General features: G+C 36.7%; 2 protein-coding genes across 2 annotated transcripts; both read left to right on the plus strand.

The window, feature by feature from the left end:
* The first annotated feature begins 4,514 nt into the window (after positions 1-4,514).
* Positions 4,515-7,570, plus strand: LOC139689856 (very low-density lipoprotein receptor-like). Its single transcript, XM_071586951.1, has 4 exons — positions 4,515-4,523; positions 5,941-6,025; positions 6,527-6,646; positions 7,446-7,570. Exons 1-4 carry the CDS (start codon positions 4,515-4,517, stop codon positions 7,568-7,570), a joined length of 339 nt encoding a protein of 112 aa, XP_071443052.1.
* A 332-nt stretch (positions 7,571-7,902) lies between these two features.
* On the plus strand, positions 7,903-25,847 carry LOC139689865 (transmembrane protease serine 5-like). Its single transcript, XM_071586969.1, has 8 exons — positions 7,903-7,951; positions 10,244-10,330; positions 14,411-14,601; positions 16,821-17,001; positions 17,348-17,462; positions 19,958-20,120; positions 23,212-23,357; positions 25,481-25,847. The coding sequence occupies exons 1-8, from the start codon at positions 7,935-7,937 to the stop codon at positions 25,727-25,729; spliced, it is 1,149 nt and encodes a 382-aa protein (XP_071443070.1). The 5' UTR covers positions 7,903-7,934; the 3' UTR covers positions 25,730-25,847.
* The last annotated feature ends 1,657 nt before the right edge of the window (positions 25,848-27,504 follow it).

The following is a 27,504-nucleotide window of genomic DNA, read 5'->3' on the forward strand; positions in this document are numbered from 1 at the left end:
CAAGGCAGGTCTCTTCTCAAGAGTTTTGGCATTCAGCTGGTCAAGAAGGTTGGAATAATATTCACCTGTAATTACTCTGCCTTTTTCAAGGTAATCAATAAATAGGATCCCTTTTTCATCCCATGACACACTGGCCATGGCCTTTCTGGTAGATGCAATTGACTTTGCTTTCTTTGGCACAGAACCACCAGCTTCCACTGCTTCCACTGCTGTTTCATTTCTGGTGTGTGGTGGTGGACCCATGTCTCATCCATGGTGACAAATCACCACACAAAATCAGTCGGTTCCCTCATGAATCAGTCAAAATATTGCTGCAAAAATAGTTTGCGCATTTGCTTCTGATCAGCCTCACCAAATGCGGCACCCACCTTGAGCAGAGCTTTCGCATCCCTAATTCTCTGTGCAAGATGTTTTGCCCCTTTCTTCCAATGTCCCCTTGGGCTTAAGCTATCTCACTCACTTTCACTCGCCTATTTTCCAGCGCAATATCATGCACCTTGTTGATGATTTCCGGTGTGGTTGCAGTTTTTGGCCATCCTTCACATGGGTCATCTTTAAGGGATGTCCGATCATGTTTAAATTCATCAACCCACTATTTAACAGTTGACATTGAAGGAGCAGAGTCCTTGTACACTTTTGTGAACTTCGGATGAATTTTCTTTGGGGTTAATCCATCCAAAACAAAGAACTTTATGACGACACGAAATTCATTCAAATTTCATTTTAACGGAAAACAAGAAAGAAGTCTACTGCAGCAATACGTGTAAATAAACTACTTGAGAGAAAAAGTTGAAACTTGTCTTATGAACAAATGACATGTGCACCCAGGCAGGAATCATAAATTTTTGCTGATTGGAATTCCATCTCTGTGTCAGGCCAAGAAATTTTCACCTTAGACTCGTATTGGCTCGCAGCACTAAGTTGAAAGTTTAATGCTAAAAAGTAGATCATAAAGAACACTTCACTTATAAATTGTAGACTCAGGTGTGATGTGGTGGAACTTCTCCATTATAATAGAGACAAAAAACTAAAATTTTCCACCAAGTGCAAAATTGTAGTAGTCTTTGTCTCTGTTATTAACACATCAACTATTTTGGGACTGTTTTTAAAAAAAAATTAGCCAAGTGTTAAGGAAAATCAGCAAAAAATTGCATCAGCTTAAGAAGCATTTACAAAAAATAAGAAGTTGATGACCAGGATAATGTTACAATGTAAAGAAAAGAACAATAAAACATGGTTTTCATAAATATTATGTTAGGCATAATTTTGGTGACCCTAATTTATTTTTATTTATTATAGAATTACGTTGCAATTAGGCAATTTTCCTGGTGGCAACGGCCAAGTTTGGTCAAAGATCACTCTTACAACAAAAAATACATTCATACCCGCACTAGAAAAACAGATAAGAGACAAAATATTCTTATATACAATGACACTTCCACATCACATACAAACAAACTTCCACATCACATACAAAATGCCATCCACATCATATACAAACAATATTTTAATAACTACAATGAACAAATTCCAAAGAAACTGTGGGAGATGCCGCAGCAGTAACTTTTAACGGAGTCATCCGCTAATGTGCATTTCAATGCAACAGTTTCAGAGTGTCTCTGAAACTCTGAAACTGTTGCATTGAACTACAATGAAGTTTATTACCCAGTGGCTGCTTTACATTTATACTTGAAACTTCCAAAATTGGATGGAAAGGGCTCAAACAAACCTCCAGGCAGCTGGTTCCAATCAATTATAGTTCTATTTAAAAAAGAGTATTTTTTCTTATGTGTTTTTTGCGTCCATTTTGCGCATTTTTATTTTGAAACTATAGTCGTTTTTTCCCTTAAGGTTAGGCTTTTCTATCTCTTTCCATAAATCTTCCCACGCTTCATCCTTTTTAACAATTCTATACATCGCGCCTAACCTACTCCTTTTTCTTCTGTTTTTCAAACCCTCCCATTTCAGTATATCTAACATTTCTGTGACACTATCTGTTCTTTTGTACCTTCCGAGTACATACGAGGGTCATCCGGAAAGTAGTACCCGTTCGTGCCGCATGAAGTGCTGACGACGCGAGTAGCCGCTGGACGAGGTCAGATAGCTTCAGTGGCTTGTCTGCCTTCTCTGAGCCAAGTTGCGTGACGCTAGCATTGCCTGTGTTGTTTCTGTGATTGTTTACAATGTTTAAAAAAATTGAGAACGCCGCCAGTTGTGAAGTGAGGGCAGTGATTAAATTCCTCAATGCAAGAAACGTTCGCCCATGTGATATTCATCGCCAATTAAAGGAGGTGTATGGAGACAATGTAATGGACGAGTCGTCTGTTCGGCGGTGGTGTCGCAACTTCAACATGGGGAGGGGGAACACACACGACGATGAGCGTTCGGGGAGACCGTCTGTCATTACAGACCAACTGGTGAGCTCAGTTGACGAATTCGTGAGGAACGATCGGCGCGTCACAATTGATGACATCTGTGAGCATTTTCCCAATGTTTCTCGAACAATTGTTCATGAAATTGTTAAACACCATCTGCATTATGCAAAAATTTGTGCAAGATGGGTCCCTCGCGTATCTCAATGAGCTGGCGGCGAAGGACTATGCAGCAGGAATACAGAAACTTGTCACACGTTATGACAAATGCCTTAATTTGCTTGGAGATTATGTTGAGAAGTAGTTTAAAGTATCCTCTTTCAAATAAAATTTTTTATGTTTGTTAATATTTACTTTTGTGTCTTTATTTCACGAACGGGTACTACTTTCCGGATGACCCTCGTATCTTGCTGCCTTTCTCTGAACTTTTTCTATCTTTTTAATATGTCCCACCTCATATGGATCCCATATTATAAAGGAGTTTTCTAGGATAGGGATAGCCAGTACCTTATATGCTTTTTCTTTTGTGGCTACGCTACTTCCTTTTAAATTTCTCATTACCCAATGCAATACTTTAAATGCCTTCCGTGTCAAATTATCTACTTGGACTCCTCACCCAAGATACGTAGATAAGTAAACGCCTAACTATTTGCAATAAGTGCTACATGGAATTCTTTCTCCAAAGATGGTAAAAATATCTTTTTGTGGATTATTTTTATTTGAAAAATGTATATGCTTACTCTTACTTATATCAATGCCCATATTATTAATTGTAACCCAGTCACCAAGGCGAGCGATGTCATTTTGTAGTAATTAAATGAAGAATACAATGTATCATAATAAAAACTTTGTTGCAATTTTCCACAATTAAAACTTAATTTCGACCATGGTTTTGATACACTGTATCATCATCAGGTGATGATACAGTGTATCGAAACCATGGTCGAAATAAAGTTTTAACTGTGGAAAATTGCAACAAAGTTTTTATTATGTCTCGATTCCACAGCATCACGCCTGACACTTCACTTTTCTTATACAATGTATCTTTCCACTACAGTGGAAAGATACATTGTATTCTTCATTTAATTAAAATGAATTTCCATAAGGTTGAGCAAGGAAAAATTGATCATTTTGTAGTATTACGCGGTCATTTACATGCTCTATCCGTCTGTATATAATGCAGTCATCAGCAAAGAGTCTTATTTCGGAATGTAAATTGGTTGGTAGATCGTTTATGTATATTAGGAAGAGCAATGGCCCTAGAGCACTGCCTAGTGGAACTCCTGCTAAAATCCATTACTAAAAAAGAAAGAAAGACTCATACTTTTCCACAGATTTTATTATACGGTACAATGTGTTTCACCGACTTGCGGCATCATCAGGTACAAATTTGCAAAACAAATTTTTTTTTTGCAAATTGCACCTGTTTTGCAAATTTGTACCTGATGATGCCGCAAGTCGGTGAAACGCGTTGTACCGTATAATAAAATCTGTGGAAAAGTACGAGTCTTTCTTTCTTTTTTAGTAATGGATATTAAATACTTCCACGAAGTGAAGCCTGAAACAATAGAATATATCTATAGAATGTAAATTGTTTGGTAGATCGTTTATGTATATTAGGAAGAGCAATGGCCCTAGAGCACTGCCTTGTGGAACTTCTGCTAAAATGCTTGCCTCATTTGAAAATGTATCCCCTAATTTTAATTTTTGAGTTCTGCCTCTAAGAAAATTTTTTATCCATTGTTTTACCCTCAAATCCAATGGTAACGAATCCAACTTTAACAATAATTTGTCATGAGGCACTCGGTCGAAAGCTGCCAAAAAATCAACCATTACTGCATCCACATCCTTTCCTTCATCTATTGCATCGCCGATATATTGGCTAAATCCCATAAGCTGCGTTTCACACGAGTATCCCGTTCTAAACCCATGTCGGTGTTTGAATAGCCATCTATCTCTTGTCCACCATCCCCGAATGTAGTCCGCGATTCTTTTTTCCATTATTTTGCAAACTACTGAGGTTATGCTTACCGGTCTCTAATTGTTGGCAATTGTTTTATTCCCTTTCTTGAAAATTGGTGTAATATTTGCTTTTTTCCAATCATTGGGCAAGGCATTATTATTTAAAGTTACTTTGAATAGATGACTCAGGTACAAAGCTATTGCAGTATCATCCAGTTTTAGAATGTCAATTGATATATTATCTGGTCCCATTGACTTAGTTTTCCTCATCCTCCTTATTTTTTTTACAAAATACCAGTCCTCCACAATAATACCGTTTGTCGAGGGCAGTGAGCTATTTGGAGCTGTTATGCTGATGAAGTTCTCTGTCGTTTCTGAGCTATTTAGGCAAGCCTTATTTTTCTTTTTGTTTTCTATTCCCCAAAAAACATCCGTAAAGCAGGAGTTGAACATATTTGCTATTTCTACAGGGTCTGTTACAATGCCATTATCCTTAGTTTTTAATATATTCACACGTTCCCTGATGTCTTTCCTCGTTCTCATGTATCTATAGAATTTTGTTGCATTGTCTTTCAAAATTGCAGTCATAAGAAATTTTTCCTTTGCCTTCTTCTTTTCCCTATTTAGGTTCTGCACCAAGGTCCTGTAATGGTGTGACATTTCTTTACTTTCATTCTTTAATCTGTGTGCCTTTCTTACCGCTCTCTTGAGTTTTTTTGGTTTTGTTGTAGTACTCCAGATCCGTGTTCTGTTTCAAATTTTTAATGGGAGCATACTTTATTTGCCCATCAAGAATTATTTCTTTGAATGTTTCCCATATTTTCTCCAAGGTCGCTCCACTACCTGCCCCATCCAGGAAACTTGCCCCTTAAAAATTCTTGAAACCCATCCCTATCTGCCTGGGCATATTGCCAAATTTTCTTTTCATCCCCCATACCTCCTTTTGTTGATCTATACCAGTCCATTTGAGCACACACTGCTGCGTGATCACTCATTCCCAGAAAGACATCAATACTAATGATAGGGTTTAGAGGTCTAAGTAGAAAAATAGTAATCAAAGCTTGGTCATTGGGGCACAGGGTTAAGCATGGACTGGAGACATTTTAGGTCTGGTTCGGAGAACAGTGTTTGGTTCCTGGGTCCATCACAAGTTCCAGAATAAAATTAGATTTACTTCCGTTAATATCAGGATTTCATTGAAGTTCCAAAAGTATACAGAGTTCATTAGGCCAATTTTACTTATAATAATACCTATAATACCTGTATATTTTTACCTATAATAATAATTTATAGGGAATGAATATCTGTTTTTGAACCTATATTTCATGAATTTCATTTTGTTTGCACATACAGTCAATTATAGTAAATCTGTATTCTCAATGTTACTGGCTCATTCTCATGAAATATTTATGCCCATGCACGTGTGTTACAAGCAACCTATTCAGAATTTGATAGGTTGCCACCATAATTGTATTCAGCATTTTATGGTTTCATGTTCTGCTGAATTTAAATTTTAAAATGTGAGATAATGGTCGGTCGGCTGTATCAAAATTAAATGATTTATTGGTTTTAAATTATTGTAATATGATTATTTTACAACTTTCAGTGTTCAAATGGGCAGTGCCTGAAACGCAACCTGGTATGCAATGGCATTGTGGATTGCAATGATGAAAGTGATGAAGAAAGCTGTGGTGAGTGCGTGGCATGGCATGCCTCAGCAACAGAATGGCAATCCTGATTGTTGTTATGTTGGCCCAATTGTACATTTAAGTACACCACGTTGGCAGATACTGCCTGCATTTGCTCATCATTCACTCAATGTTTTAACCTGTGTGTTTTTCAGAATGGTACCACTGGTGGTTGAAACCTTGATTCATACATGTTTTTCAAGAAAATAAATTTTTATTGGCTAATTAAAAGAATAGCTAGCCTGTTCCAATGGCTCAACTATTTTTACCTTCTAAAATGTAAATATTGTGTGACAGCATTCATATTGGTCACTGATGGATTAGATGTCAAATTTGAAATTTTCATTCAGGTTGTCTTACTAATCCTCATATTTTAAATGTTGGCCACCAAGAACCACAAACAGCAGATAATAATGTTTAAACCTGTAGTTCTGTTGATTTTGGATTATCTTTCAAGCAATAATTTTGGTCTTCATGCTAAATCAGCCACTTTTCTCATTACAGATACTTGGCAATGTCAGTTTGATGAGTTTCAGTGTCCCTCTGGCCGTTGCATCCCCATTCTGTGGCTGTGTGATGGGAAGCCAGACTGCGACAACCATACCGATGAGCACAACTGTCAAAGTTTGTAATTTTTTTATCTCCACGCACAACAAGAAATTGAGTCACTGCTACAGAGATGGGAGGAAAGTCAGTGAACAAAAACTTACTCACATGAGTTCCTCATGGTCATGAATTCTTTTAAAAATATTCAGCTGTTATAAAGTGTTACTCATTTCAGTTTTTCAAGAACATGAAACATTCAATGTAAAGCCACTCATATTTCATCATTTGAAACAGTTTTTCCCAAACTTTTTGGAGCCACCGCCTTCTTTCTGCCCCCATAGACTAGAGCACCGCCCATGGGGGGCAGTAGCGCCCACTTTGGAAACCACTGATTTAAAAGATGTAAAGCAAACATTACTACTCTTTCGTTGCCAATTATTTTTAAAAAGCATTCAAATTTAGGATTCAATGCAATTGCAACATCATGAGGACTAACCTATTGAATATAGATGAGGACTAACCTATTGAATATTGAATTCAATGATGGAAGGACATTTTATTCTCCCAATGTCTGTATACATGCACATTTTTGAATGATTTTGTTTTTGAGTTCAGATTACTTTTACAAGTATTTCCAACATCAGCTGCTATTATTAGAGCAACTGGACGTAATAACTAGCTGTGTATAGAAACCTGACATGCGAGAACATCTTGTACATGAAAAGATATTTCTAAAAATCTCCCAAATTTCCTTAAATAATCTTTAAATACCTGCTAACCAAAGATCTGATGATAACAACATTGATAGTGCTGGAAAAAACACCCAGTGAAGTAAAAGGTGTGCATGCCTGAATAAGGGTTCCTTTTTTTCATTCAGATTCATGTGGAAATGATGAGTACTTGTGTCCTGAAAGATGGTGCATTCCGATGAGCTGGAGGTGCAATGGTGTTCCAGAATGTGCAAATGGAGAAGATGAAAAACTCTGTGGTTCGTCTCTATAACACATAAATCAGTTTTATCGGGAACCTTGTGATTGTTACCTCCCTACCATATACTTAAGTACTAAATAAACAATACAAATGATAAAATTCTGACAAATTTTCATTCGACAAATATTCACTGTTTGCCTATCATTGGCTTTTATCTTTATTTGTTAATATGCTCTTCATTCATTACTTTTTTAAGACTGAGAGAATACAGTTTTACAATCTTTCCTCAATCTTTATTTGTCCACAAGATTGTTCACTGGAGCAAGTGAAGTGTGGTACTGGAGGTTGTGTTGCCAGGGCAGAGGTTTGTGATGGGGTCGATCAGTGTCCAGACCAGAGTGATGAGTGGGGTTGCACCCGGCTGCACAATGAAACAATGAAGCTGGAAGTCAGGTGAGGATGACCTTGACCTCTCACAACTTACCCATTTCATATTTTTTCACATGAGTTCTGTGAATTTTTGAACCATAGTCATAGTGACTGGAAGAAATGAAAATGAATAGTTAACATTAAAAAAAAATAAAATGAACTTAATTTGTGAACTAGTAATTGAATTTTCAATTGTTCTTTAAATGAAATCAAGCTTACATGCAGGTCATGTCTCAAGGTTTCAAAGACTTTTATGTTTTCTCATATTATAATTGAAAAGTCGTGATAAAATTCTTGTAGAATTTATGAGGCATATTCGAAAAGGGAGGGCCATTTTTTAATATTTAAATATTGGTAGGTCAGAGCAAACCCACCAGTTGTGAAGTGTGTACTGTGATTCGATTTGGTGTGCGTAAGGATCGTCTGGGGCCCAGATTCATCAAGAGTTTTTATAAGTTGTTGGTCTACAGTAATTATTGAAGGAAAGGTTAGACAATGGTGTGAAGACTTCAAAAATGGCCAAACAAATGTGCATGATGAAAAGAGGAGTGGCAGGCAGAATATCCAGACCAATGAAATCATTTGACAAATGGACCAAAAACTGTGATCTGATTAACAATTGGCGATTAGTGTTCTGGCGGATAAATATTGCCTAGTTGGACACATTACTATTTACATGATTGTTACTAAAAGCTCAGATATCACAAATTGAGTGCAAGGTGGGTTCTGATATGACTTACCGACCAAAAAGCAAAGAATATTGAGTGGATGAGCATTTTTAGACTGCTATTGACCCGACGGAGATGACTTGTGTTCTCACATTGTGAGAAAGAGTGGCTTGGTGGGCAGCAGTTTGAAGGAAAAGTGGGACCAAATCAAAGAAGGGATATCGTGGGCCGAAAATGAAACAATAGGAACTTCAAATAGAAATGATGAGGAATTCATGGATTATGGGCAAGATGATTAGATATAGATGAGAGAAGGTAAAGAAAGAATATAAATAAAGAGCTAGGCAGAAGGCAGTACAAAGAGTTAAATAATAAATTGAGGCAGATAACAAATAAAGCAAAAGAAGCGAGGTGGAAGACGCAATTCAAGATCATGGAAAGTCTGCAGAGGAAGGCTGAAAATGGTGTGCTATACAAGTAGGTTAAAGCACTTTTGGGAGGTAAGAAGGAAGAATAACTGCAAAAATCAAAGATAAGCCAGGAAAAATATCAGTAGAACCGGAAAAGATCCAAGAAAGGCGGAAAGAACATATACAGGGTGCAGCAACATAGCTTCCTTTTTTCAAATGCAAAATGCTTTCAAAAAAGGAAGTTATGTTGCAGCATCCTGTAGATGATCTGTATAGCAAAGAAATTAGACCAGGGGGATTAAACATTGAGAGAGGATATGACATAGATGAGGATAGCTTAAGTTGAGGCATACCCAATGTGGTGACAGAAGGGGAATGATGGGAATTGAAATCAAATATGGCTATTAGGTAGACAACATTTTCATGGAACTTCTTAAAGGTTTAGGAAATTGCGGGAAGAAGAGTTTTTATGGACTAATTTGCAGTTTTCATGAGGAAGGAATTTGGCTAAAAGACTTTGTCAGATCAGTGTTAGTTCATATTCCAAAAAGGGAAAGGCAACAATATGTGAGGGTTGCAGAACAATAAATCTGATTTTGTGCACTGGTAAAAAGTGGTTCTCAGGATAATCAACAAAGGAATGGAGAGCAGGGAAAATGATTAATTAGGGGATGATCAATTTGGATTCAGGAAGGGGAGTGGCATGTATGATGCCATTGAAGTAATGAGGTCACTACTAGAAAGGAGCATAAAATACAATCAGGATCTATTTCCTTGTTTTGTAGCTTTTGAAAAGGCATTTGATTAGAGTGAATCGGCAAACAATAACGTATATATTGCAGAAAATAAGGAGAAATTGGAAGGATAAAGTGTTAATGTGCAAACTATACATGTCTCAGACTGCTCAGGTACGAGTAGGGGATGGGGAGTTGCGAAACTGTGTTTGAAAGTGGGCTAAGACATCACCATATGCTTTTCAACGTATATATGGTGGGAATGGTTAAAGTGGCATGGGAAGAACTGTCAATAGAAATTCAAAGTCAGTGGGGAATTTATAAAATTACTGAAGTTTGCTGATGATCAAGCTCTAGTTTGTCAATCAGCCAAAGGGTTGCAAACTCTTCTGGGTGCATTGAGAAGCCAGTGTGATAGATATGGGGAGTATAGGATATTTAATGATGGTAACATAAGGATATGTTTTCATTATAAGTTAAGGTATATTTTTTCCTCCATTTCAGGACTTCTGAAGATCAGTGGCTCCCTGTATGTGCTGATCAATGGGACAACAAATGGAGCAACTTTATTTGCCAAAGTTTTGGATACAGGTGAGTGATTAGCTTTACTTTCAGCTCTTTGGTTATATTTTGAAGAAATGGTTCTGAGTATTCATAAGAAAAATATTTTTCAGCAAATGCTAATTCATCGGATAACCATAGCAACCTTGTTTTTAGTAAATGAACTTTGGTGATTCCAAGTATATACAGAGGTGGGCACATCAATAGAATTAGCAAATCAGGGATGGACTTCCATTTCAGAAAATGATTCAACTTGAACAGTTAGCCATACAACAAAAACATTTTAAATTTGATTACATAACACCTCTAATGTACATTTACCATCATGACTGCTGCACTAATTTTTATAGTTTATGTGAAGTGCAGTCCACTGAAAAAACTTTTCCCCAGAATATATGATTCTGTGGTTTGTTAGCCCTTCTCCATTTCCAAATTCATTTTCCTAATTTTTGGATAGAGATGAGTGATTAACTTTGCTTTCAGCCATTAGAATATGGTATAATTCCAATAGCCAGGAGTGCAGTTCAGCATTGTCTTTTGCAGGAAGTTAATTCCTTAGAACTCTGTTTAAGACCAAACCACAAAAGAGAAATAATTAATGCAACATGAAATACAGGATTAGGCCACAATCCCAACAGAAAACAGTTCTGATAAAATTTTGCTACATTTTAGAAAATTTCAAAATACAAAAAGTCAAATAACCATTAACAAAAGAGACAATAAAATTGCATGAAAAACTAAAAAAACAGTTTATTTTTAAAGTGAAATGTATTTGTATTTCACCCAACCATATTTGAGCGCTGTTTGGGAGAAAGGGGTGGGGTGGAAGGAGGAAGGTTTTGTGGTCGGTCTAAGGGTATTAGGGAGGAGAAGGGCAAGTGGGAGGGGGGGCACCAACACAACTATTTGGAATTAATCTTCCTTCTGCATCTCAACGAACATGCGCATAATATACAAACAATATTAAAGTATGCATAAAAATTAACTTTGGGGTGTGGGCCATAAAATGGACCATATTTTTGTGGACTTTGAATTTTGTGGCACATGGGTCCATACATACTTTTAAAGTGGTCTTTGAGGATCCCTTTTCCAGTAAGTGTTCTGCATACACAAACTATATGTCCTTTTGCTCATTTTAGGGACTGGGGATCTCTCTTCTAAAACATGCTTGGGGCCTTGTACTTTGGTTTTGTCTGTAAACGTTGTTGGAAGCAGGAATAGTGGATGCACAGGGTCAATTTTTACAGTCTGACAGTCTTAAAATAGAGTAAATTCCAGGGTTTCTGGGAGATAATGATTGTTAAAAATGGGAAAGTGAAGTAATCAATTCTGCCAAACTTTCCATTAATGAAAAACTTATGATGATGTGGATCGATTTATTGGTAATGGGCATAAAACCATAAACACAGTAATCAACCCGAAGGTCAGTTTAGTAGGTGATGGTAGAGTTCACCCAGTACCAAGCCCTATACGGCGTGTGAAAATTCACACATCCACAGGGTAGGGGGGCCAGTTCTTCATGTATTAGGTGGATTTATTCATTTCTATTAAGTGGATGTGTTCATTTTTTCATACTCGAAACATTCATGGGTTCACAATCAAACAATGCAGAGTTAAAATTCATACAGCTTGAAATCAAGCAAATCATGAAGGAGTGAAACATATAATCATAAAACTAAAATCTAAATGGTAGCAAAATGATGTCATGAAAGAGTGATGGAACCAAAAGGGTGCAAAAGAGGAGGTATACCTGTGTATAAGTATATTGATGAAAAATCACTTTGGAGAAAGATATTAATTAACTCAGTATTGATCACCCCCAAATATTCTTAACTTTATGGTTCCTCAAAATTTTCATTATATTCTGATTAATATTGAAAGATAAGAAATGTTTACCTGCTGTCAAGAGAGTGGATTTGATATAAACAAAGGTAGGAGAGGAAAATGAAGAGCCGGACATGAATTAGATAGGCTAATAACAGAGGGGACTAAAAGCTTATTGTATTTGTATTGCTTATTTGTAAAATTGGGAAAAACTAACGAGTATTCTCACTCAACGTCCCCGTCATCAACTCCCTCCTCCTTGTGAAAGCCTCTTTTCCTAGCGCAATTCTTCTCCTTACGTCCCTACTGCTTTGACCGTGTTGGTCCAAAACACTACCGAGATACGTAAACTGTTCCACCTGCTCTAGTTTTTGCCCTCCTATTTAAATGTTTAGCTTAGCCTTTTTCTTTCTAGAAAATCGCATAACCTCTGTTTTATTGATATTGATTACCATCCCATACCTGTCGCACTGAATTTCCAATTAACTAAGCAATGCTTGCAGCCCCTTGGCTGACTGACAAACTAAAGCTTGGTCATTAGCAAACCTAACTGATTTTACGAATTCCCCGCCCAATGTCCTTCCTACTTCCAGTTCTTCCTATGCCTCTTTAATCATTTCCTCCACAAAAATGTTGAACAACAATGGTGATAATGGGCAACCCTGCCTTACACCTCTTCGTAACACTGCCCGTCCAGACTCCCCGTTCCTCACCCGCACCTGAGTAGTCTGAGACATGTACAGGTTGCAGATTAGCCTCCTGTCCCTCCAATCTTTTCCTATTTTCTTCAATATAATTAGTTTTTCCCAATTTACTCTATCAAAAGCTTTTTCAAAATCTACAAAACAGGCAAATACCTCATGGTTGTATTCTATATTCCTCTCAATTAATAACCTCATTACTGCTATGGCATCGCACGTACCTCTTTCCTTCCTAAACCCAAACTAATCATCCCTTATAATCCGTAATCATTTGCTCTGCTCTCTATCCTTTTGTTTATGATCCTGAGAATAACTTAGCTGCGTGGGATATCAAACTTATTGTCCTGTAGTCCTCACATGATGTAGCCCTTACCTTTTTCGGAATAGGAACTAACACTGATCTCACAAAGTCTTTCAGCCAGATTCCTTCCTCAAAAATAATTCAAATCAGCCCATATAGCCTCTTCCTCCCACATTTTCCTAAACCTTTTAGTATTTCTACAGGAATGTGGTCTATTAACTTATAATAACTAAGTTTATTAACTTTTGTTTTACTATTTTATAACTGCAAAAATTAATGATTACTTTTATTATGAATTTTTAATCAATGGAATTAGGTAAATATCCAAATAAATCTTAAACATAAAAGTAATTTTCTGAATACCCTAGTTTTAGTTTACCTATCTTTTACTAGACCTCTCAAAAGCATAACTTCAGGTTTTTTACTATACTTTTTATAGTCCATATTTTACTCTACCAATATCTGGATTTTGGAAGTGAGGCAAAGTTGCTGTTGAAAGAGTACATCTACATCTACATAATACCCCGCAAGCTGCCACAAGGGTGTGTGGCGGGGGGTGTTAGGTCACCAACAGTAAAAAGGAGTAATTAAATAGCATGCAATATCGGCAAAGCCTTCATGATGATGTAAGCATATAAATCATGTGTCTCATCTCTCCTGCTGGCATTTTCACTGATCATTGAATGGTTAGTCATATATTCAGCCAATGGCTTGAAATTGTCAATGAACTATTGCTGGCATATTGTAAATTCAGGCCTCTAACCTTAGTAATGATTCCCTGACACTAGGTCTTAGTCACTAATTTTACTATGAATTCTTATTTAAATTCGCATTAAAGGTATTTGTATCCTTGAAGATTTAAAAGCATTCATCATGAAGGAAAATGAGTACCTCTGCTTTGAGAAAAAGAACCTTAGCTTTCTGAATGGCATTGCTCAATTTTTAAATTTCTCCTTGCTATTTATCATAAACGAGATTAGAATTATGGCACAGGAATAATTTTATGTCCTCAGTAAGTCACTAAGTGTTATAATGAGCAAATCGTTCATACTCTTCATCAGATTAAATTTTTCATTGTTTCCAATGAGTTATTAAAATTCTTTTTGGTAACTAGTTATCTCAAGGACTTTTTCTGGTGGCAAGTAATTGACAGTGAGCGATTTGATAGAGTAACTTTAACTTTTCTTTTTCCACATTTAAAGCCTGCATTTTTCATTGTTTTACCTACCAAGAGAATGCAGATGAAAAGATTATAGTCTAAAATTATCTTGGTCTTCTTTTCAGTCGATCTGTATTTACTGAGTATCCAACATCTGGTGAAGTTATTGGGTCATCTGAGATATTCATGCTGAAGCAAGGGGCTTCCATCTCATTACCTCCAGGGAATGGAATGAGGTTTCCAGGCATGTTGCAGAAAGGGCCATCTTCCCTTTGCTCGTCTGGCAGCATTGTTGAAATATCTTGCCAGGAATTCAGTAAGTATGCCTTCTGCATCTTGTCACCCTGAGATCTTGACAGATATTATTTTGATTTTAATGATAATTTCAATGATTTGATATTCCTGCATATATTTCAATTAATCAATTTGCAAATAATTTAAAAATAATGGGTGTGATTTCTTGAAAATTATTGAAATTACTTGACATACTTGCATTCACAGTGGCAACTCGATTTTGTTTGGTATAGTTAAAATACATGCTATAATCTTTTTTAGAGCTTTTTATTATGTATTCTGATTTTATAATCACATATTGGCTAATTTCAAGGACCTTCAGGATTTTATACCAATTACAGTGGTTGTTATTTATGATCAATAGTAGAACATTAACTGGGAAACTTGACATTGGTTTGTAATGATTTCCATAGCATACATAGTCACATTTTAATGAAGTTATAATTTTTAGTGGTTGATATTGATGAGTGCACTGATTATATTTCAACACATTGGTCAGAGGTCATCCATCACACCTAGGGATGGTTGAGAATGTTTTACTTTAATGGATGGACTAAAATGTTATTCAGCTTGAGAGATGCTGCTGTGTCATCTTTATAAAGCGATTTATAGGGGTGGTTGTAATCTTCTTCAGGGGCATTTCTTTTTTAACTCAAGCCTGCAGGTCTGAAGGCAGCCTATTTGTGATGTTTATTGTAGAATTGAAAGAAGAGTTTAATGTAAATATTACAGATTCCCTTATTATAACAGTGCATTGTAATGATTTTGATCATCCACTCTCCATCAACATTTTCCTGCATAGGGATTTAAAAATATATGTAGACAACTTTTATTAAAGAACATATGAGCTGCAAAAATAATGAATTTCCATGAGCAAAGTAGGAATGTGGATTCTTATTGTCCCAATTCACTCAAAATCCAACCACTACTAGATAATTTGAAAAGTAACTGACTTTTAGCATGAAATATGGGCACCTCATGAATGTCTCTTCTGATTGATTCCAAGATCAAAGAAAATATCAAGTTTATCTTGTTGGCAACCTTACTCTATTTAATGTAGAGAGGAGTATGTAAAATTGATTTGCCAAATTGGTCATTCCAGTGACTTAAATCATAATCACCGTTCTCTCAAGTCAGGCAAATGTCTTTGATATGATATGATTGAATGTTATGACTCGCCCGTTCAGCTATGATTTATTAAATCACACTTCTTCCATTTCATTGGTGGTTAATGTGAGTTAACTGCCCAGGAATGAGGGTAGCTGTTCCAGATTGTTGTGGTAGTTTGTGAGCAGCTGCCAACTGATTGATATCAACCATGATTAATTCCTCATCCAATCCAACCATGACCCTAAATAGAAAAGATGATATTGATTCCACAATACCAATCAAGAATAGCCAACAAGAGTTGTGATGGATATCATTCTTGTCCTGAAAGCAACAACTGTAATAGATTGAAATAATTAATAGAAAGTACTCCCACATGAATTTATAATTTCATGCTATTATTGTTGGGCAGCAAAATAAAGTCATGTTCAATTTGAAAACCAATAGGCACAGTACAGTAGGGTGTATGGATCTAAGGATAACTGCCCATCACTCAGCTATGGTTTCTAAGAACCCTTGTTATGCTGATGTGAATTTCCTGAAATTATTACCTAAAAAACTAAAGGAAGTAAAAAAAAAATTGTCATTTAAGTGTAAACTTGAACTCAGTTACTGCACAAAAATCAATGATATGATGTGGATGAAGTCATGTCTCTCTCTGTAAATATATACTTTTATTCTTATAAATGCTCTTACTGCTCCTATTTATTCTTTTTATTGTGACTGTATATCTGTATTCAAACTCTAAATGCAATATAATGTGTTTTTAGCAATATTTTCAATCAGTGTGTCATGTTCCATACATGTATTTTAGGAAATGGTAAACATCAATATTATTTTCATCATTATCAGTAGCTTGACTGGATTACACACTCGGCCAGAAATAGAGAGATCTGGGTTCAAATCCCATTCAAGGCAAATTATTTTTAAACTTTGAAATTGCTGCATTGCAACTTGAACTTCTTCATAGCCAAGGAGGTCAGTTTGCTGTACCCATTCATTAAACCTTAGATCTAATCGCAGGTGGCTCAAAATTGTTATGTATTTCAGGACTCTAAACTATTAATTTACTCTCACATATGTTCTCCCTCATTTAGTTGTATGAATAAAGCGAATGTGCTCCTCTCTTTCCAGCTTGCGGCAATCATGGTTTGGCAGATGGGGTGGCTGCAAGACTGGTGGGTGGGGATGAGGCTGCCAATGGGCAGTGGCCTTCAGTTGCCCTCCTCTATCATACTCGGGAGCGGGCCACATGCACAGGCAGTATCATTAGCCCAAGATGGCTCATAGCCTCATACAACTGTCTGCACATGAGGTAGGCTCCAGTGGTTTCATTCTAATCAGTCATTTTATAATGCTACACTTCATATCAAAGTCTTAAAAAATCATTTTATGGTTCAGAAAGCTCTAAAAGGTTATGGCAAGCACAAGACTTTAAAGGGATTTTAGTGTGAAGAAGCACTTTCGAAGTGTATTCATATCATTTTGTAATGTATACATTTTATGATCCATCTAAAACCAGAGTTCATCTAATCAGTAGACTACTTAAAATAATCTTTTCACATTTTATATTTTTTTTAAACTAGTTAATGCCCTCATATTAATTTAGTATCCATGTTAAACATGCATACTATTTTGTTATTTACATGTTATTATTCCAGGGAGAAGTCTCTGTTGCCTGATGGCTGGGTTGCCTTTGGAGGAGGTTCAACTTTTGACAAGGACAAGCCTGAAACGCAAATAAGAACCGTTAAATCTATTGTGCCTTACCCCCAGGTAAGACTTAATTCTAGTTCATTGTGAAAGTAAACAACTGTAATTCCACATAAACAGGGTTCGCAAACTAGGGTTGGTCACTGGGCAACATCATCAGGCCTTGGACACCTGCAGATGTTGCACATTGATGAAACCAAGTTCATGCCAAGATGTGGTTGTGCAATTATAAACTTGTTTCCTTTTGCTATAAAATAATTCCACCAAGATGTGCCTGGAATCATTCCTTAATTATAGTTTACTATTATTATTTAATGTTAGAGTTTAGGAGAATATGGAAGGAAGAACTTTCATGGACTAAGTCATCAGTTTTAATTCCCAATTGAAAAAGGGAAAGGTTAAGGACTACAGGGCAATACGTTTCATTTTGCACGCAGCTGAAGTGATTCTCAGCATTATCAAATAGAAGATGAAGAGCAGGGCAAATGGATGATCAGATTGGGTTCAGGGATTAAGGGAAGATCAGTTTGAGTTCAGGAACAGGAGAGGCATGCGTGATGCCATAGCAGTAATGGAGTTGTTAACGGAGAGGACATAGCATACAATCAGGATATGTTTGTTTGTTTAGATTAATAGAAGGCATTTGTTAGAGTGGATTGGGTAGAATTAATGGATGTGTTGTAGAAAATATAGGTTGATTGTAGGGAACGGAGACTTATCCACAACCCTTTACATTTCACAGGCCACTTGGTTGCAAGTGGAGAGTTGGGTTAGGCACTTACACTGAGAGTGCAGCATGTACTTAGATAAAAAACTCTTCCTCAAAATGTTTTCATAAGATTAGGGATATTGGGCTATGCACTACTCTGGGAAGGATTTGCCCGAGGAATGCCTGGGAAGGAATGCCTTAAACACTCCAAAGATTATTGGCAAAACAAAGCAATATGGCATCCAGTTTGATAGATCATACGTGACATGAAGTGGCATGTAATTACTACAGGAGTGGCCGGAGTGAAAGAATGAGGATCAGATTGCATTGAGGCCTTTTGGTCACTGATTCGTCTCACTTGCGCACTGGAATTGTGTTGAGATTTATTGCAACGGATAAGAGAGTTCATCACTCAACCCCAATATCCTCTCAGGGATTGTAAAACTGATACAAGTGGTTTATTTATTATGAGCTAATTGAATAATAAATAAAAACTGCTGTTTCAATAAGATTTTAGCCACCTTTGTGCATACATATGCCGTGAGGGCATTATTCAGGGGGTGCAGTCATTTGCATTATGCAGAGTTTCTTCAATGTGCTCTGATGCTGACTCTCCACCCCAAAGGTGGGAATCTGTCTTGGTTGATGGTAGAACACTTTCATTCGGTATCCCTTTGTCAGATGGTAATGTATTTGTCCACTCCTGCCTTTCTTTCATCTTTCCGGCGCTTTATAGCGAGGCAAGATGTCCCTATTGTAATTTATTCTGATTGCTGTGTGAACTGTGTTAGTGCTGAGAGACTGTTAAGTAATTGATTGTACAGATTGATTAGATCCGCACCTCAAAAGGAAGATCTCTCCTAAGTCTGCCTTCATCATGTCATAGAATGGCGATTCAATCCTCATGCAGCTCCCCATTTCAACAGAATTTGGGAATCTGGCATCTAATTGGTGAGATATCCCCTCAAAATGAGCATCCCATAGGCCAGTGCAGGCACTTGATGAGTTAACCACTTCAATGTGCCAAAATGAAATGATACTAAATTTGCTCCCATAGCGGGCAGATCCATTTTAAGAGGTTGATTGTTTGGCCCCGGAGCATTTTGTGATTGTTCGGCCTATATCAGCTGTGTTTGCTTCATTAGATGAGTAGCTGATAAATACTATATCATTCAATTTTTTGCAATAAATCGTCAAGAAAATATCATGCATAGAGGCTCAAAGTGATTTCCTATTGCAAGCTGTGAAGAGCTGGCATCGATCGTCACTTATATATTTGTATTTCATGCATGCTAGCAAAAAATTCAATGAGGTGTGGAGGCACAGTAAGCATTCATCTATTTGCATCAAAAAGTCATAAACTTTAGTATAGGACTTGACAACTCCAAATGAGGTTTTCTCTCCATCATAAGTGGCATTTATGCTGCAGGGAATAGTCCTAAAAAATTTTGCAGTAAATTTATGTATCTATTGAATTATGATGGGGAAAACTGGTAGTAAAAAGGGTGCACAAAACCCAGGAAAGAGTATTTCTGTCACTACAGAGCAAGAATCAAAAACCATTTCACTGCTAGCCTCCCTGTTGCCTATGCTAATCATACCAGGATTTCACTGAAAATTCCACTTTTTTTCAATAAAATAAGCTTTTAAAACAATGTCTTTGTAGATATTTGCTCAATTTTAAAATTATTAAATTCTGTGCATATTTATGGTATGTTGTGTGGGCTGTGTGCCTCCAAAGCCTGCCTTAACTGGTAGAATACCAAATAATAATTGATAGTATCTGAATTTCCTATTTGAAAATAATTTTTATTTAATGTTCTTTGCATTATTTTTTTATGACTTATAGGTCAAATACAACCGGTTCCTTTACAACCATGATGTTGCCCTTGTGGAGTTGATGGAGCCATTGACCTTCACCCAATCTGTTGGAGCAATATGCCTTCCAGAGAAGCCAATTGAACCCAGGCAGCTGTGCGTCACTGCAGGCTGGGGTTACACTTCCCCTGGCGGTGAGTTTTCAATAAAATGGAGCAAACGAAATTGTCTTGTTTCATTTACTCAATAAATGTATAAGAATAATGAGTGGAGGAAAATATAATTATCCTTTGAGACTGGGACATGAATGTCTGAGAAGACCAAGATGGAATGCTGCTGGAAGAAAAGGATTGCAAAAATGGAGTTAAAGAGAACAAAGTGTGCCCATATTAAATGAGTTTGTAATTTTCCACTGACTTCATTTTACGATACAACAACAAATGGTCCATAATACAAATGAACTCTAATGCTCCCAGGTTGTACGGATTGCCCAAAATACATAAATAGGTGGTTCCAATTTGTCTTGGGGTTTCAGTGGTGTCCACCCCCGCACCTTCTGTCATGCAGATTAAACAATATGCTCCCAGACTACTCACAGTTCAAGCCCAAATACGTGGTGAAAAACTCAATGAAGCTTGCTGAAAAGCTTAAAGAAATTAATGTTCGGGGTAAAGCAACACTAGTTTCTCTTGATATTAATAATCTGTTAACTGGTGTGCCCAAATCGGAAGCCTTAATTGTTACTCAAAATGTACAACTCTTAATGACTCCAACATTGCCCCAAATCTTTCAAATGAATTAATCTCTCTTATATAAATGGCAGTTAATTAAAAATGGTTTGATTTTCAACCAAAATTTAATACATAAAAAAACAGTCTAGCTATGGGTTCCCCACTTTCTCCCCTCCTAGCTGAAATATTCCTTAATTCGTTCAAAGAGCATCTGTTCCATACTGCCAATAAAGACATAGAAAATATGGTGTATTGGGTCCACTACGTAGATGACATTCTCTGCCTGTGGACACGTTCAAACTGCCAGTTAGACTGTTTCCACAAAAACCTCAGCACAATCCATCCTGATATTACCTTTTCCATAGAAAAAGAAGTTAATAACTTATAGACCTAAGTATAACTTATAGACTAAATATAAGAAGTTAAAATTCTTAGACTTGGCAATCACCAGAAAAGAAAAGAGACAGGAGTTCTCTATTTGCAGGAAAACCACATTAACGGATCATATAATTCCCAATGATTTTGCACACCATTTTTTGCACAAATATGTAGCCCTCCACTTGATGATCCACTAGCTCCTGCACCTCCCCCTTTTCCCTGAAATTTCAATGAGGAACTCAGAAGAAATAAAAATAGAGCCACCAGTAATGGATACAACTCAAAACTAGTTGGTAAAATAATTTTAAAAAGTAGAAAACAATAGCCAAAAGCCAAAATTCCTCCTCTCAGCCCTCAACTTCTAAATACTTCAAGTGTTGTTTGATCCTATTCCTAGGAGATATCACCTATAAAATCTCAAATCGCCTTCCAATTACACTCAAAGCAGCCTTTTACCCACCCCTTACTCTCTCCAAACTCTTAGCTTATGGCAAAGACAAACAGGATACACTCTTTAAATCAGGCATCTAATAACTTAAATGTGATAATTGCAACACACATTATGTCGGTCAAACTGGGAGGAATTTCAAAACGCAAACCCAAGAACATGCCAGGAGTCACAAAAAGCAAAACCCAAATCCCCTCTTCGCAACACACCTCTTAGATTAGAAGCACAATAGCAATTTTGTCCCAGAAATACAAAATCTCCTCCCTAAAAAATGGATACTCTCAAGCTAATCGGGATTTCAAGGCACTTGGCGAATCCCGCCATAACACTTTGTAATGAGCAATGATACGCCCCTCTCCTTTCCAAAAAACTGACCTTGAGGCTAAAAAAACCAACAGTTCAACGTACTCAGTTGTATCTACACCATGACCAGACCCTATGCAACATGATAACCAAGATACCACCGTTTTTCTGTTTTCCTAACCCCCAACTTTCACTTACAAATAATCCCCTGACCCTACACAGCCACTCCTCTTCTCGAGGGTGAACAAATTGAAAGGATCTAAGAAGCCGTCTGCCCATAGCCCCCCACCAATAAACCCAGGCCAGACCAAATGCTTATTCATAACCATGGCACCACCACATCTTCATCCTTTAACCCAAAAAGCCGCGACCATTGACATTGAATTCCCAGTAAATCCGCCTCCCCCACCTTCAACTTCCCCCTCTCCTCTCTACGAAGGGTATATATTTAACAGCTGTGTGCGTCACCTGTATTTGGTGATGCCACAAGTCAGTGAAACACGTTATAATGTGAAATGAAGCCTTTGAAAAATTACTAACTCTTCCAATATGGGCATCTAACAATCTCATGAAGTGAAGACTGAAAACATAAAGAGCATATAGAAGAAAGTGTAATAGAAATTAATACTTACCCTCAGCCCTAAATTAGTTTTCAACAGGTTCTCTGTGTGTTTGTAAAAAATGAGGTCTCCTATAGCTTCTGAACCTAATGGAAAAGCACCATGCTATTCATGATTATCCCAGCCCTGGGTCCTAATTTTTATAATATTGTGACAATAGGGTGATTATAGTGTGTGGTCACAATTTTTCGTTCTAAATAATGTATTTTTATCGGAAGGTTTGCAATTTTTCTGTCAGAGATTCACTCTGTTATTATTTCAACCTTTTTTCTGTGATAAAGCAGTTTGAAGCATGTTTTTCAGTTGTTCTTTGTGCATATTCTTGGGAAAATTGGTGCAGGCATTTTTTGTTCAAAACTGTTTCAGATATCCTTTACTAGCTCATGAAATGGTGATGGAAAGGAAGGGGCAAATGAGATTTAAAAGGAAAAATTTCTTGATATATATCCTGGATTTGTAATGATCTTTATTCATACTTTTATTATAAATGGAAAAGTAAATACATTTGTTAGATATGGAATGGAAGGGAGATGTTGCCACTTATATTAGCGGTTTTGAAATTTCTACATCTGGTTTGCGGGTACTTTTCTATGTATTGAATCATTATTGATGTTATAATAATCTATGATGTACCTCTTCTATGTAAAATTACTTATTTGAGCCTGAATTCTTTTCATTTGGTACTCAGAGTCTTATAATATGATTTTTGTCTCTTTCATAAATTGAATGATGTACTATCAGATCTCCTTTTGCATCCATGATGATTTGTTTACCATATTTCACTTTTGACCTCTTCCATGGATAGAAATAAACTTCAGCCAGTACCTCCACTACTTGCCAGTGCCAACAATTGAACTAAATGAGTGCAATTCAACACAGCATTACTCAGGATTCATTACTGAAGATAAAATATGTGCTGGATTCACGGATGCCATGCATTCCCCATGCTATGTAAGTATTTATTCCAAATAGTGTTACTTACCCAAGATTTATTGTACTAGTAATGTTTCATTGATTTCTCCTACTTGGTGTCAATTAGCCATATTGATGCATCTCTTATTGGTCATCACAAATAGAGGTATAGCATTATTAAAAAATAAATTAAAACTGTTTGTGTGCCTCAAGCAGTAAAAGCAATTGTGAAATAGTAGTCTTAATGTGATTAGTCCCCATCTGTGCATTTTATCTTTTAAATTATATATTAATGCTTATGTTAACAATTGTGTCAATTAACAAAGTAATTCACATAAATTGTGCATCGGTACCTCCATGATATCTGACTTTATAAAAATGTCGGCTATCATTAGGCCTGTCGGCTATCATTAGGCTGTCGGTATCCGTCATATAGTTTCAATGTGGTCATCGATTGAAGTAAACAACTTTAATTTGTCTATGAAAATGGATAAAAAAAGTTTCGAGCAGTGATTAAACAATTGTACTTGAAATGGTTGACGCCGAAAGAAATGAAAGCGGAGTTGGGCGAAGTTCATGGCACATCTGCTCCTGCGTTTGCAACTGTTATAAATTGGGTGAATGAGTTTAAACGTGGTCTCACATCCACAAAAGATGAATGCAGATTCGGATGCCCTGTGGAAGTGTCTACCCCCAAAAAGATTGACAAAATCCACGATATGATTTTAAGTGATCGACGACTCAAAGTGCACGAAATAGTAGAAGCCATGGGTCTATCACATGGCTTCAATTTTGCACGAAAAATGGGGCGTGAAAAAAATCTCGGCAAGATGGGTGCCGCGTTTACTCACAGCAGAGAATAAATGCAGTCGTGTGGTCGACTCTTGAGGTTGTTTTGGCGCTTTTCCGTCGCAATCCTGATGAGTTTCTGTGTCAGTATATAGCTGTTGATGAAATATGGATACACCACTACACTCCAGAGACAAAGCAACGGTCAAAATAGTGGATTTTTGAAGGCGAACAGGCTCCGAAGAAGGCGAAGACGGTCAAGTCGGCCGGAAAGGTTATGGCCACGCTCTTTTGGGATGCTCGCGGAATCATCTGCATTGATTACTTAGAAAAGGGAACAACGATAACAGGAGATTATTATGCGTCATTATTGGAAGGGCCGAGCAAAGAAATCAAGGAAAAGCATCCTCATTTGAAAAAGAAAAACATTCTCATTCACCAAGACAATGCATGGGTGCACACCTGCCAAGTTGCGATGGCCAAAATTATGGAATTAAAGTTCCAATTATTACAACATCCACCGTATTCACCAGATTTGGCCCCCAGCGACTATTTCTTATTTCCAGACTTGGAGAAATGGCTTGGTAGAAGAAGGTTTACGTGTAACGAGGAAGTAATCAATCAAACAAATGCCTATTTTGAGGAGCTTCCAAAATCCTACTCTTCAGATGGCTTAAAAAAATTGAAAAAACGCTTAGACAAATATATAGAGTTGAAAGGAGATTATTTTGAAAAATAAAAAAATATGTCCAAAAAATCGTTTTTTCTACTTTTTGCTGTGGACTTATTATACCACCCTTGCAGTAGATAATTCATGGGAAAATTATGCGTGTGGGACTTGAGTACATATTTCGGTATATTCAATGTAACTATTTTAAAAATAATGTCAGAAGCATTAAATTGTTTGAGTGACAGTATTAGAAATTAATTATGACAAAATTATTAATGCAAAAAAGTTATAAATGATAAATTTTCTAATCTGTAGGAAAAGTTTAATTAAAAAAAATAAATCTTAACACTATATTTTTTTCTAAAAATGTAAACTAGATAACAACATAATTGAATTTTTTTATCTTACCTATAACTGTTTAAATTATACCAAAAAATTAGTTAAAATGCATTCATATTAGGGTTAACATTAATATCTAAGTGCACACCCACGAATTCATCAAAATAGCCCTGGCATTTGTCACATGTACCAGGGACAACAGGCTGACCATAAAGGGGTTAAAGGAATCCTTTGTCCCTCAAGCACACTTGAATACGTAACAAGTTAATCATCTTAAGGCACCTTTCCTAACGTGTTCCCCTTCTCTTCCTTGGCATTTCAATCCCACTGCCACCTTAATGAGGAGTGCATTTGGCCATTTCAGAACGATGAGGGAGCTCCACTCATGTGTGTGAGCGAGGGAGGCATTTGGGAGCTGCAGGGCGTGCTCAGCTACCACAGCAACTGTGGCCGCGGCTACCACCCGTCCATCTTCAGCTCGGTGACATCAGTGCGCGAGTGGGTGAGGAGGGTGGTCGGGGGACGCTTTGAGCGCCGCAGCACCTTCAATGTGCGCAGGCGGCGTGGCAGGAGGAGGAGGAGGTCGCCGTTGCCAAGGCTTGTTTGGACCTGATGGAAGTGCCTGCCCACTTGCTCCGTCATCCAGTGCGTTGGATTTGTGCACCTCTGTCTGCCCGTGCAGTAAGACTTCTTTGTTTGTCAGTGTGCGTGAGTGTGCGTGAGTATGTGTGTACATATATTTGTGAGGGCTTGCAATGGAAAGGCATCAACGCAGGAGAAGGACGATGAACACAATGATTGATTCATGACAATGGTTTGTTGATATAAACTATGCCAACTTTGTACCATTTATCGTAAAAATGAGACAGATGACTGTGCTTGATATTTTGTTGGGTCAAGTATCCAATTGTTTAAAAAAAATTGGAAACAAATATTTCACTATTACAACTGTAACTTATATTTCAGGAAATAGTATTGTTTTACGTCTTCCAAAAACATTTACCAAGATATGTCAGCCACTTCAAGTAATTAACTTTTCGGCTGAAAATGTTATTTTTTATTGAATGATGATGGCACTTTTCCTATTTATATGGGTGCTTTGAATGAATGTGGCTCTAGGTGGAGTTCAGCTTCAATTGCACTTGTATGTTTGAATGCCTTCCATGCCAATGAGATCATCACAAATGCAAGTTTGATTATGAGAGTGCCATGGATATAATTTAGATTTTCCTTTGTTGTAGCCTGTAACACATTCAAGTACTTTTATACTCAAAGGAAGGTGACTCAAAGGACATATGATTAACATGATTGTGGTTTAAAGGTTATTTGTGGGAACAATATTGCTCACTGCAAGTTCTTGTTGAAGTCTGCTTTCTCATTTGTGCATCTACTCTGTTGGTATACAATCAGCGTTGACTGTATTCTTTAATATATTGCGCGCGAGTGTTCAAGAGGTGGGAGAAGAGCTTTATTATGTGAATGTGCATTCATATTTGTTGTGCTTGCACTTTCATTCTCATTTCACTAAGTCATGGCAAGACTTGTGTAGCTAAGAATGTTGCCCAAAGTACGCAGCCCTTAAATAATGAATGAGGTACCTATATATATATATATTTGCATTTTCTCCTAACCAAATCTTCATCATATAAGATGGCCTCATTTATTACTAATCCTGTTGTTACTTAAAATCTCTTGAATTAATATTGGGATGAAAAAATCATTTCGTAATTCTGGTTGAATATGTAATTAAGAAACATTAGTTTTTACTAGCGGTGTCTATAATTTCCTTTGAATTGTGAAATCGTGTATTCTTATTTTTTTATTTCACTCTTGATATGTGAGTAAGTTTATGCATCAGCATGCACCCTATGCAACCTCATTTGTATCAAAATCATTGCCTTGTACAACTGGTAATGAATTAGTATTTTAATGTCAGATGTCTGAATATTTGTACATTGTTTGTGTGTTTGTGTGTGGGATAGAGAGTGTTAGTGAGAGAGAGATGAAATGGAGCCTGATCATGGCAGTTTGGCTAAGATTTATATATATATATATATATATATATATATATATATATATATATATATATATATATATATATATATATGTATGTATACAAGTAAAATCCCTGGATATTTGAAGAAGGTATCAAATAATATGGTTGGAAAACCAAGTCATTTTTAGAGTAAATTGGAAATTGAGTTGCCAATTCATATTCTTCATATGAAAAGGGTAAGCTAGGATTATATTTGTTTTTGATTCATCAATGTTTCAAAATTTGATGCAAAACCACCTGCAAATATGTGTTTGTGGGATTCTATTTACCAATTTTTTTAATGTATTGGTTAGTAATTGAAGTTTTGTCCAAAATAATGAAAAGTGTCATAC

This window comes from Hetaerina americana, unplaced genomic scaffold (assembly GCF_022747635.1).
Source record: "Hetaerina americana unplaced genomic scaffold, ioHetAmer1.1.p SCAF_28, whole genome shotgun sequence".
Classification (NCBI taxonomy): domain Eukaryota; kingdom Metazoa; phylum Arthropoda; class Insecta; order Odonata; family Calopterygidae; genus Hetaerina; species Hetaerina americana.

What these genes read in the sequence shown, in the direction of transcription:
- LOC139689856 (XM_071586951.1), top strand. An exon ending in AAGTGATGAAGAAAGCTGTG is followed by an intron (nt 6,026 to 6,526) that starts GTGAGTGCGTGG and finishes TTCTCATTACAG; the next exon opens with ATACTTGGCAATGTCAGTTT. An exon ending in CGATGAGCACAACTGTCAAA is followed by an intron (nt 6,647 to 7,445) that starts GTTTGTAATTTT and finishes TTTTTCATTCAG; the next exon opens with ATTCATGTGGAAATGATGAG.
- LOC139689865 (XM_071586969.1), top strand. An exon ending in AATATCTTGCCAGGAATTCA is followed by an intron (nt 14,602 to 16,820) that starts GTAAGTATGCCT and finishes CTCTCTTTCCAG; the next exon opens with CTTGCGGCAATCATGGTTTG. An exon ending in CTATTGTGCCTTACCCCCAG is followed by an intron (nt 17,463 to 19,957) that starts GTAAGACTTAAT and finishes TATGACTTATAG; the next exon opens with GTCAAATACAACCGGTTCCT.